Source organism: Penicillium odoratum (assembly GCF_028828045.1).
Source record: "Penicillium odoratum strain IBT 22623 chromosome Unknown utg000001l_segment0_segment0, whole genome shotgun sequence".
In the NCBI taxonomy this organism is placed as follows: Eukaryota; Fungi; Ascomycota; class Eurotiomycetes; order Eurotiales; family Aspergillaceae; genus Penicillium; species Penicillium odoratum.
The window spans coordinates 3,457,517-3,470,019 of record NW_026643143.1 but is presented as its reverse complement, the minus strand read 5'-3'; the positions used below and the strand labels follow the sequence as shown (position 1 = coordinate 3,470,019).

At 49.6% G+C, this 12,503-nt stretch overlaps 4 protein-coding genes across 4 annotated transcripts; 3 read left to right on the top strand and 1 right to left on the bottom strand.

Annotated features, from left to right (window-relative positions):
• Positions 1–754: 754 nt before the first annotated feature.
• N7520_001317 (uncharacterized protein) lies at positions 755–2,566 on the bottom strand (the record flags this gene model as incomplete). The annotated part of the gene is made up of 1 exon (XM_057135252.1): positions 755–2,566. One exon carries the CDS (start codon positions 2,564–2,566, stop codon positions 755–757), a length of 1,812 nt encoding a protein of 603 aa, XP_057001188.1.
• Positions 2,567–3,955: 1,389 nt separating this feature from the next.
• On the top strand, positions 3,956–4,330 carry N7520_001316 (GPI mannosyltransferase 2; the record flags this gene model as incomplete). The annotated part of the gene is made up of 2 exons (XM_057135251.1): positions 3,956–4,237; positions 4,307–4,330. 2 exons carry the CDS (start codon positions 3,956–3,958, stop codon positions 4,328–4,330), a joined length of 306 nt encoding a protein of 101 aa, XP_057001187.1.
• A 329-nt stretch (positions 4,331–4,659) lies between these two features.
• On the top strand, positions 4,660–5,403 carry N7520_001315 (uncharacterized protein; the record flags this gene model as incomplete). Its single annotated transcript, XM_057135250.1, has 2 exons — positions 4,660–4,922; positions 4,986–5,403. The coding sequence occupies 2 exons, from the start codon at positions 4,660–4,662 to the stop codon at positions 5,401–5,403; spliced, it is 681 nt and encodes a 226-aa protein (XP_057001186.1).
• Positions 5,404–6,189: 786 nt separating this feature from the next.
• N7520_001314 (proteasome activator BLM10) lies at positions 6,190–12,199 on the top strand (the record flags this gene model as incomplete). Its single annotated transcript, XM_057135249.1, has 3 exons — positions 6,190–6,620; positions 6,675–12,072; positions 12,137–12,199. 3 exons carry the CDS (start codon positions 6,190–6,192, stop codon positions 12,197–12,199), a joined length of 5,892 nt encoding a protein of 1,963 aa, XP_057001185.1.
• Positions 12,200–12,503: the final 304 nt, after the last annotated feature.

Below are 12,503 nucleotides of genomic sequence, written 5' to 3'. Positions count from 1 at the left end.
CTTTTTTTTCTCAAACATGATTTTTTACTTGATCCCGGTCATCCATATACTTCGACTGTATAAACACTTGGCTGTTTGCTGCCATGCGTCCCCACACTATTCTTCAGGCTTTCATGCTAGCCGCATCGACTTTCGCTGTCGATCCTGCTGCTGTATATCACGGTGACTACACCACCTACACCACCAACACCACTACCACCGGTAACAAAATCCTACTACGCATTGAATGGCGGTGCCGGCCAAAGCGGACTCATTGAGGGTACATACACTTCTACGTTCCAATGTCCCCATTCTGTTTGATTCAATTGAGGTAGATCGATGTCTAAGAGAATTGGAATCCGGAGCTCAAGAGTCTGCCTAGGTGGCTGATGTGTTTTATGGGGGTAGGACATAAGTGGATATTTCTAATGACATGGACCATGCGTGCCATTACAGAGTTGACAGTAGCGATGTACAAAATACCAATGTCACATATGCAATTGGACTGTATGTGTAAATGACATCGCATGGGTTGCCCCTTTGCTTTGAAAAAGCTTTTCCCCGAATGAGTCGGAAAGAGAGGAGAATATTGAGCGAGAGAAGAATAGGCAGACGCTGTGTACCAGACAGGCCGCGATGCCAAAGGGGAAAGGAGGAAAGTAGAGATAATAAGCAACGCCCATATCAAATGCAATGGAATCCAAAAAGATGCTCGTAGGAAATACAGACAGGTCGCTGATAAGATGCTGGGGTATACATATGCTGAAAGGCAGGGCTAATGAGCCCTTTCCTTTCGGTGGAAAATCGTGAAAAGAGAACTGAATCGATGTCGTCGTTTGCCTTTGCCCTCACCTGGAGTAGCAATTTCAAGCTCTTTGAGATCGTCCCACTGGTGACGGTCTGGAAAGGAGGATGGCATCTTGCCAGGTTTTGCGGGTTGGAAATTCTCCTTTGCTGTTTCCATGTTGGATTTGCTCTCGAGAGCCGCACGCGAGGGATCAGCCTCAGCTGAATTTAGCCTGATTGACGGCGGTCGAGACGAATTTAGCCTGATTGACGGCGGTCGAGACACAACAATCTCACGTCCATTTTCGCCGCCTGCAAACGCACTATGGCGGTTGATACGGTTTCCAGCTGCTGAGGCGCTTCGTCGCTTTGCTCGGTCCATGAATGCAGCGCCGGTTGAATTTGAGCGTTTTGACAAACTTCCGAAGGATTTACCATCAACAGGTGATAAGGAACGGTGAATACTCGAGATGGAGGAGCAGCGCTTGCCGCCATTGGCAACTTCGGTGAGATCCATCAAACCATTACCACGGGTGGGACTGCTGTTTGCACTCTTGACTTGCGTTGGGGTGCAGAACTTGGATGGTGGAGAGGCGATGTTTTTGCCGATCGGGGATGAAAGTGGATCACCGTAATTAAAGTTGTTCGACCAACCCTCACGGAAAGCGACCCAGATCCCGGTGATGATAATCAACGTACGAAGTCCGTCCTCAACTGTTATAACCTTGGCATCGGGATTCATGTCCAAACCCTCGTTATCAGAAATATCACTGATCACTGACATGCCCGAGCTTGGGGTTGCGGGTCCGGTATTGGATCGAGTTATGGTGGAGTATGCATCGAATACTTCTAACTGGTTGCGCGTCATAGAAGCGATGACAGGGTGCCGACGAGTATTCGGGTCGATGACACTGAATGTGAATCGCTTGTTATCTTCGCGTGGCTCAGAACTGGGCTGTGCAGACATTCTGCGATTCCTCCCAGCCCGCAATGCCCAGCGCATCACTTGCACTCCACTATCAGTGTGCGCGACGAACTCGTAAGAACCACTAGGAAGGGGCGTAGCCTCCCATATCGGTCCAAAATTCAAACAAATCTCGGCCTTGCCCTTCTGGAGGGCATTGTCTTGAAGCATCTGGCAGATAGTAGCCACAACTTGCCGGTTATCTTCGTCGTCATCCTCCGAGCTTGGCGATCTTTCCGGAATACTAGCAACTGTGCTCTCGTATAGTTCACTCATGACGATGATCAAGTCATTTGGACCGAGGCCGTTCTTGCCACGGAACATGGTAGGGAACTTCCGGGCCAAGCGTGGTAGATACAAGGTCGAGGGTAGGATGTCCAAGATGGGCAAGGGTCGAGGTGTATGCGACACCTGTTGCAGCTGAAGCAGAAGCTTCGGTCGAAGCTTCAGTCGCTTGTGGCGAGCATGCGAGGCAGGATGGGCGAGCTGATAGGAGGTCTTAGAGCGAGTGGGCTTGCGTGTTGCGTTCGTATTCGAGCGGCTGATACGAGGTCTGTTGACGGGCGGTAAAGTGGCCTTTGACGACTCTCCCTCACTGGGCTTGGATGCAATAGGGCTCATGGCCACGCCAGATATAGACCCTACCGGTTGGGTAGGACCATCAGTCTGCTGGGTTCTGTTATATAGAGAACCCAAAAAGGGCAAGGGCAATGTAGCCAAGGAGAAGGCAGGGGAGTAGGAAGGTGAAGATGGTGCGGGTGGCGTTTCTAGCTGGACGCTAGGATCGGGAGTATGAGCAGCTGCAGCATCCGCTGTGAGACCAAGATTTAACAGCATTCTTGGACTCTAGCGGAGCCACATTGAAACTCCTAAAAACTAGACCCCCGGGGAGTGGGTTGTTTATATGAAGTCCGGGCAATCACACGCATCCAGAGCTGTCCACGCGTCAATTGCGGGGGGTAAAAACTTAGGAGCTCAGCCGAGTGGGGATAGGCGCTGGGGCTGGAAGCGAATGGGGACCAAGATAACAAATCAAGGGAAATGAGGGAATGTATGGGGGGGGGGGGGGGGGGGGGAAGGATCTAACGTATGGCAGGTATGAGCGCTAAAGAAAAATAGTAAAGAAAGAACAGCAAGGGGGCGACAAGGGGAAATGTTTCTTTTTGAGAAGTTACGAGCCATAAAAACTTGCATATAGCTTATGGGCGGTCAGCCTTATACTGTACAAAAAGTGGGTTTCGGTCATCGGCCTCATATGTTTCCGTTGACATCCGGCGTCCGGATCAAACATTGAAACAGCTTGGCATGTTGACTCTATACTGTAATACCCAAATTACGGAGTAAAATAAATAGATTCTTCAGTTACTATCAAGTTTTAAGTTTACTGTATTATTCTACATTTGAAATGACTTCTGTAAAGTGGCAAGTCCTTGTGTAATGTACTGTGATTTGCTCATTACATAAGACAACATTTTGAAGCGGAGATTATGCTGAGCATCACGATCGGACTTTGGAACGCGGGAGGAATCAATCCCTTTTTGGTCCGCTGGAAATCGGGCAAACTCCAGCACCGTACGCCCCACCATCAATGTAGAACTTTATTTTATGATCATTTCATCATGTCAATCATTCAATGTTTGAAAGAGCAGAGATGTATGATATATTTGCAGCTTACTAGAGGAGGAGACTTGACCTACTCACACAGCTAGTGTTTAGCGTCATCTGCATAACTTCAAGCTCAGCTCATATTCAGCTGTGTAGGGCTGTGGCGTTCCAGGTCGAAGTGGATTGGATCCAAACTCTGACTGGCGCGTGATTAACACGCCAAGAAAAGGTGTGTATTGGTGGTCATCAAACTTGGATTTGCCACCATAAGATGACTTCAGAATATCTTCCGGTACATCAATGGCTACAGTAGGATTTCTGTGTAAGTTCAATAGGAATTGTCATGCTGATGTACTTGAAATCTCTCTATTCTCATTCGCATTCTCATCCATAGAATTTGAACCTGAGTTCAGCTCGGTTTTTGTAGATCATGTAAAGCCGCTGACTAAATTATGCACAATCTATCCACCCGCGTCTATGTCCACATCTTCCCTCGGCTTGACTGCGTCACGGATCAGATCCACAAAGCAATTTTTTCTTGACCCGCTGAAGACCCTAAATAGGTATCTGGCGGCATTGGTGGGCTTCTCTACGCCACAGTGTCAGATTGTCTAGACCGCAATGGCAGCTGGAACCTCTGCGACAATGCTCCGGGTGGACAATCCCATCCAGAGCTTAACGAGCGCATTTTGGCTGTGGAAAGCACTCTTGTTTATTGTCGTTGTTGCCTGTCCGGGCCCAGGCTATGATACCTCCACTACCTTGATTTCCTATGAGGGTGCTGATCTCACCTCTTCACTCCCGTGGCCATTGAAATTGGCTCGGTGGGACGCGATCTATTTTCTGCATACCACGGAACAAGGTTATGTCTTTGAGCAAGAATGGGCCTTTGGGTACCCTAGAGTACTTGGTTTCTTCATTTCTGGTATACTTCATCACCTTTTATGAGAAATAGTAACTGACGATCTACAGTATTTCGCAAATCTGGCGCGGTAGGGGGTCCCGTTCAAATTGCATTGATAGCGGTGTTTTTATCTCACATTGCCCACTATTTTTCTGTTCTGGCTCTCTATCAACTTTCGTCCAATATATTCGGTCAGCAGACAGCCACCCAGAAACTCATTTGTTATTTGTCGGCAGCTCTCCATATCATATGCCCCGCGGGTGCTTTTCTTTCCGCCCCGTATGGAGAACCGCTTTTTTCGTTTCTCAACTTTTCAGGGTTCTACTTGTACTCTGGATCTCTCATCTCTGAGCGCCAGGGCTTTACAGTCTTGCGAGATCTGCAGGTCCTTATTGCAGGAGGGCTTTTTGCCTTCGCCACGATGGTGCGCAGTAACGGCATCCTGAGCGGATTCTTGTTTGCGTATGACGCCTTCCTGCTGATATGGGCATGCTTAACTCAGGGTCTGTCTGCCCACAAGATTCGTCGGCTTATCATTATTGGAATGGGTGGTAGTACTGTGGCACTTGGGATGCTTGTACCTCAGCTTCTAGCTTACCGAACCTACTGCTTGACCGACCTAAATCGCGAATGGTGTGGCTGGACACTACCCAGTATTTACACTTGGGTCCAGAGCTACTATTGGTAAGTAGTTTCCTTGCTGCTCAGCCGACTTAAATTTTCATCGCGTCCCTAACCCATTTCCAGGAATGTTGGGTTTCTTCGGTACTGGACCGTCTCCAATATTCCTCTTTTCTTGCTCGCGACACCAGTCCTATTTATCCTGGGTAGATCATCCGTGTGGGCTCTCCGAGCACCCTCGACTTTGCGGTCCCAGACCGGGACTCAGGCACCCTCGTCGCTTAGTCCTGGCTCCATGCTTTTCCGCCTGGCGGTGCCCCAGGGCCTACTGGCGATCATGGCCCTCACGAGCTATCACGTTCAGATTGTCAATCGAATCTCGTCTGGGTATCCTGTATGGTATTGGTATCTCGTATCGATCGGTATGGAATGCCTCCAGGACCCCCGCAAGAACCACCGCATTTTAACGCTTGCCGCACAAGCCATGGCAGCCTATGCATTGATCCAAGGGGTTCTATATGGTTCTTTCTTACCGCCGGCGTAAGCCAGCATGTGTCAATAATTGTCAATCTAGAATCAACTACATAGAAGCATTGGTTGGTTGTGTGTATTTCTCCGCTTTTTTACCTTGCACCCCGAGCGGGTTTGTACTCCGGTTGCGTAAGTAGTGTCTGCCTAAGAAAGAGTTGGGCCATTTAGGCGCGCTTGGCGGCCCTGCTATATTGAAAATCACTGTAAGATAATTTTCAAATCGAAAACCATCAAGGCAAAAAATGTGAGTAAAACGTACCAAATAATCCAGTGCTGCTCATTAATCCACTCTTCGATCTAGTTTCGGGAGTTTTCCACGCGGGTCTCAAAGCTTGCAGGGCCAAAGCTCGACTTTACGTGGAATTATGTCATCCACCTTCTGAGAACATCTCCTCTGATCATCTTTCTCACCTATTTCATCGTGAAACGATTCCTAAAAAGTCCTAAAAGGAGGGCTTCATTCTTGAATACTTCGTTTAGGTTATTCGACATACTTCCTTCTTGAAGGCCTGATCTTTCAACCGCCCTTCTTGCCCGCAAGGACCTCATGCGAAGCCGGCCGTGTGCAACGCAATCCGCCGGCCTCCACTACCACACTTCCTGGTAGGAAACTCTCTTATGGTAGTTTATAGCTCCCTGATCAGATCCAAAGTTGATCATAATCACTTTTGGAATCGAATGATTGTGGAAAGTGATCGTTGCTGACGCATCAGATCTAGAGCCTCTGACGTCTACGCCAACTCCTCCGGCCCCATCTCCACCTCGTGACCTCCCACCACCTCCTCCCACACATGCGATTATGGACGCCGCAGCCCCCAAGGCGATTCTGACATCTGACAATTTCCCCCATGCACAAGAGATCTCGCGGGCCACCTCGCCAGGTGGTGAGCCCGCCGCGGTCAATGGCGAAGGCGAGCCAAAAGCTCGCGTCCGACCGCGCACCTACCCATACTTCTCATATCTACCATACCAGCTTGAAGATGAGACAGAGCGCAATCGAGCCTTTCGAGAGATTCTGAGCCATCTTTATATCTCAGTGGAGGCTGGGGACTTCAGCCCCGGAGCTGTGCATTGGACACGCGAGCTCAGAGGATGGCTATCGCTCAAGTTTGATCCGACCCGGAATGAAAGGATCAGTCTTGTGAAGCTGTATTATGAACTCGCCTTGGCTCCGGGCATTGACCCCAATGTAGCGGAGCGATTTTCGAGCATGTTCATGCTTCTCACCAAGTGAGTTGGGCTCTAATGATCACCAGAATAATATGGACGCTGATTGTGAGACAGGCGCAAGCACTATTTGAGACCAGTCAAGGACCTAGTCTTGGACTGGAGACCTCTTTACAAGGAGCTGAAGGCTTTTGTCCTCCCCACCGAGTCCGGTCTCGTTCACTCGACCAACCTTAAGCGCAATATCAAGACATTGACCAAGCTTTGCGCATTTGCTCAGCTATTCATCGACCCTTGCGAGCTGCCAGCGATGCTTGAGGAGTTCCTCCCTCATTATACCACCTCTTTCTCAGAAGGTGCTTTCGTGGTAGCTGGTTTGATCAATCTGATGCTTCCTACATCACCCCCTCCAGCTGAACGCAGCGATCTAATCCCTCAGAACTACTTACCGACACATTTTCATCTATGGTCTCTTGTTGGTCGATCAAAGACCTTCGACACGACATACCTCGACTACCTCTCGCGGTTGGCAAGGGATTCGCTTCCAGCCGGTCACATCCCATTCTCAGAGCATGGTATCTTCACAAAGGAACAATCCGCTCTCATCTTCACCGCAGTTCTGCGACTACTGGAGATCCCCGTAGGACAATCTACTTCGCCGTACAGCGCTCTGGTAGATATCTCGTCTGGCTTGGGTATCATGCTTGATCGCGATACACGCAAGCATCCTGTCGCTCACCATATTGCCCGATGGGTAGTTTTGTCTCTTTCACCTGCGTGCCTAGAGTCAGAGGACTCGATTCTTAGCCAGCTTGAGGGTCTCATTCAAGCAGTTGAGACATTCTTCCACCCTTCAAACTCGGGCAGCTGGACGAGAACCCTGTCGCAACTAGTTTACTATCTCACCGATTTCTTCGTGATGCGATGGAATCGTGAGCAGAGTGGGGAAATGGATATTCCGCCAGAACGAAGACTCACTGAGCCTCTGAAGCGTCGCTTTGTGCTGTGTTTGAGGGATGCAATCTTCATGGGTATCTACGCCAAAAGTAGCACTGCCATGACCTTCTCCCTTTCTACCCTTCAAGGTCTTGCGTACCTGGAGCCACACCTCATACTTCCTGGTGCTTTGCAGAGAATTTACCCATCTTTGCAAGGCCTGGTGGAGGTTCATCGAACCACATCTTCCCTCCGCGCGATGCAAGTATTGTCTCGCGTCATTACGCGGACCAAAGGCTATCGCTGCCACATGACGACCCTGCTAGGCCTTGCTTTGCCTGGCGTTGATGCTAATGATCTTGAAAAGTCACTGCATGCCCTTTCTTTCATACAAACGGCATGTTATAACATTCCGATGGTTGACATGACGAAGGGGAGAGAAGATGTCAATTGCAATATGCTCGCAGTGCAATGGATTACCGGAGAGATGGAGAGAATGGAGGAAGAAGGTTCCGAAGTGCAGTTGAATTATGACACTGAGCTAGACGATCAGACTGAGGAAATGATTCTTCGCTCTTCGACGTGTGGCTTCGGCGACTTCACCATTTCATTCCTAGGACGGGTCTTCACCCTTCTAGAGAATCTCCCAGATGTTACAAGAGTGCGTAACGGGTCGCCGGAGGAGAATATTGTCAACACCCTTCCTGCCACTTTTATGCCTCTCCTCGCCTCTCTATCCCCAGAGTATTATGATATCGCACTGGGAAAGATTGTCGATTTCGTATCCAATCATGTGATTCATCAGGCGCGAGATGCCATGGCCTTCATTTGCAATGCACTATGCAAGGTCAATCCTCAAAAGGCTCTCAAGCGTTTTATTCCTGTCCTGATTCAGGGGATTCGTACCGAAATTGAGGAGAACGGGGCTGGTTCGACCAGAACAACCGGCACCGATGTTCTTCCTCGTGATCGCGGGTTGGTTTGGAACGTCAGTATGTTAAGTATGTGCGTGGTCCATGTCGGTGAAGCAGTTCTTGCCCATCGGCAAGAGCTTTTCGATATTGCAGTCTATATGCAAAAGATGTGCCGCGGTATCCCGACCGTGCACATCTCGAATTACATCCACCACCTCTTACTCAACCTGACCGGGACCTACACTCGAGATTACAGCATGTATGAGCCGGCTGATGTTGAGGATGGCATCCAGCCTAAGCACTGGAGTTACAGACTTGATGTGAACAAACTTACCATTCAGTGGCATGTGCCCAAGCGAGAGGAGTTGGAATTCGCTGTTGATATTTTTAAGAATCAGGCTGAAACCGCTCTGCGGCATCTGTCCGGCCTCACAAACGAGACCTCTAGCATCAAACGTGACGGCAGTGGTAAGGAATGGTCTGATGAAGTCACTCGTAACCTTGTTCTTTTACGCCTGCTTCTTTCCGGAATCTCGGTACTATTCGATCCCAAAGCCGCCTCAAAGTCCTCACCGGAGTTCTCCAATGGCGCGTCTGTCAGCTCTAGTGAGTTCGAAATGGTTGATGACTCGGTCGCAAACGGTGCAAGCGAGGAAGAGGCCTTCCTTGACAGCTCCGATGAGGCATTGGTCAAGGAAGGTTTCTCATATCCGACTGGATATCCGCTTCAGGAGGGAGACGATCTTTACGATACAATTCACGAGATTCGCGAACGATCTGGTTGGGTTCTGCACCTGGTACACCGATTCCTGTGTGACAAGCAAGAAGACGATGTGCCATGTTTCGGGGCACTCTACTCGGCCTTCCGCTCCTGGTTCGTCGACGTGGGTATTGAGAGATCCGCGCATGTACTTGACCGTGTAACACGACTTTTGGCAGCAGACATTCATCCTTACAAGATGAGTGGTATCAGGAAAGACTACCCCAGGGCACTTCTTGTGCGCAGAGCCAACGTTTACCATCTGCAACGTTTGCGACACAACGCCGCCCCCCGATCACGATCCAAGCTTGATGAACTTCTTCTTTTCGACATTGCTGAGTCTTGCGTTTCTCTCTACACCGAGACGCGCCGTAATGCCCAAAATGCTGGCGAGTCGGCTCTTAAATCCGTCTGGGGGGCACGCTCCCTGGTCATCCCTCCTCTTCTCAAAGCTCTGCAGACCGGTGTCAAGGAGAACGACCACGCGCGTATCAAGGGAGCCTTGTTTTCCCTGTTACTCAGTAGCGTTGCAAAGACAGCTGGACGAAACTGGAAGTATACACCGGCTTTAATCCGGACATTCCTTGACGCTAGCGCGGTTGATAAGCCATCTGTCCAAAAGATCTGTTCAAGCGCTGTGTTCCAGATCATGGATTACGGCCGATCTATGGAGCGCATGGCTATCTTGGACCAGGAGATTGTAGAGGCGATTGCTCCCAGTGGAGATGTGACCGCCGAGATCGAGCAAAAGCGGGTTTCCATTAACAAAAAGCGGGCAACCATCGAGAAGAAGAAAGCTGAGCTAGCAGAAGAATTGGTCAACCTGGCTCGAATCTCCCATTGGAAGATTGCCAGCCGTGCGGCAACTATTGTCATCACCATGGGTCTGCGGTTCGATTACATTGCCAGCGGCAATCTGATCGAGCTGGTAACTCTTGGATCTATTGATGATCACCCAGGTCTCCGTGGAATGTACTCGCAGGCACTCATTGCGCTTTTCACCATGATTGATGTTCGCGCCATTTGCAGCCATGAGTACAAGAACTACATCCTAGGTCACCAGCGCTTCCCTGCAAAGATCAAAGTAGCAACTCGTCCTTATGAAAAGGATTGGACCAAGGATTATTTGGTTAGCTTTGCCAAGCCCGAGGCTGAGTACTATGTTGATCACGACTTCCCGGGTTGGCTTATTTGGGGCAAGACCATGCCTGCCTACAAGTCCAACTTGGATCGAGACATCGAGTATGATGAAGTTGAGTGGAACGTACGAACCCAAATGGGTAAACTGTTCACACGTGATTGGTTCTCCAAGTATTTTATGTACTTGAAACAGGAGCCCAGAGACCCTTCTGCCGACAAGTTCCGAATGTCTTCTGCCATGATGCTTCTCTACGCTTTCGAGCTGATGCTCCGAGACGGTCTTACAGCAGCATCCTTCAAGGACATTCAAGAGGAGATCCAAGATGTTTTTGAGGACGGTAGTGATAAGCACCAGCACCGCGCTACTGCGGAGATTCTTGGAGCCTTGATTAGTTCTGTCACAGACACCAGCGTGGAAAGACGCACTTTAGTTTGGGAGTACGCTTTCCCCATTGTGAGAAAGATTTTCACCGATGGTCTCACTCCTGAAAATTCGGGATATTGGACTACATTCCTCCACATGATTCTCCAATGCCGTGATCCCCGCCGAGCCTGGCCTATGGTTGATTGGTTAGCGAGCTTCCGCTTGGATATGACCACTAATGCGGCGTTCAAGGAGAGCTCCAAGATCAATCTCCTGCATCAATGTATCATTGATGCCGGTTGGCACTTCCAACTTGACAAGCCAATTGTTGAGAATTTCCTGGCACATTTAGATCACCCTTACAAGGGTGTGCGAGAGGCCATGGGACAAACACTAGCTACAATTTATCGCACCCGATACCACGAATCATACCCCGACCTCCAACATCTGTTGGAGGCTCAAAAGTCCTCTTCCTCCGTTGGCAGCTACCCATATGCTCCTTCTGACGAATTCTCAACAATGGTTCGTGGAGTGTTCGATCAGATTGAACAGTGGCGGCAGGCCAGAACACCTGGTCAACAGACCCCTTCTTCATACACCTCCGGCAGCAAGACGGTGCTTCTTTGGCTGGACTCCACTCTCTCATCGCACGAGTGTACCCAACTGGTCCCCTTCTTCCCCGATGTGTTTACTGCCCAGCTTTTGCACATGATGGACGTTAAGGAAGATCCCGAGCTACAGTCTCTTGCATACCACGTTTTCCGTCATCTCCCGAACATTCCCTACCCTGCCGAAAAGGGTTCTGAGTTCATCCAATCTCTTATTCGCATTGGCCAAACCTCCCCGTCATGGCATCAGCGTCTGCGTGTGATGATTAACATCCAGATCATCTACTTCCGCCGACTCTTCCTGTTGGCTGCTGCTGATCGTGACATGCTATTTGAGTGCATCGCCGCTATGCTTGAGGACACCCAGCACGAGGTTCGCGTAGGTGCGTCGGCCACTTTGTCTGGTATGATCCGCTGCTCCCCGGTGTTCCTACGCGACAAGATGGTCCACCGCTTCCAGGAGCGATTCACCAGAGTCCTTGCCGAAAACCCACTACCAAAGAAGCCCAAAACTTTACGATCTGGACTCTCATCCGTGGTAGCATCGGGTGCTGGCACACCTACCCCCGAGCACAATCGTCTAGTAATTGTCCGACACGGCGCCGTTTTAGGCTTGGGTGCCCTTGTACAGGCATTCCCTTACAACAGTCCGCCCCCCCCCTGGATGCCCGACGCCCTGACCACGCTCAGCATTCGTGCTGCCCATGACCCAGGCGTTGTGGGTTCAAGCGTGAAGTCAATTATCAGCGATTTTAAGAAGACTAGACAAGATACCTGGCACATCGATGCCAAGGTGAGTTTTATCTCCCCTCTTAAATTTTTTTTTTTTTGAAAAGATCGCTAATTCATTTACGTAGGCTTTCACTGCCGATCAGCTCGAAGATCTATCTGGTGTTCTTTGGAAGAGCTACTTTGCGTAATCACAGCATGAAGACATAATCATATCCAGGTGTTACTATCACTGATAGTGCCGTGATGTGTTGAAGGGGCTGTGCTACTCTGTATCTTCATGTGGGCCAACCCACCCCGAGTTGATACCGCAGGTAAGGCCCGTGTTTGAATTACAAGTTCATGGATGTGTTTGTTATGCATATCTGGGTCGACTTTTCAAATAAATACATATTACTCCTGTTTTTCATTCCTATTTTACATTCTCCATGTAGCACTAGCGGATTTAGGGGCCGAAGGTTCGAATCCTAAAGAGGCGATTTATATTTTTGGGAA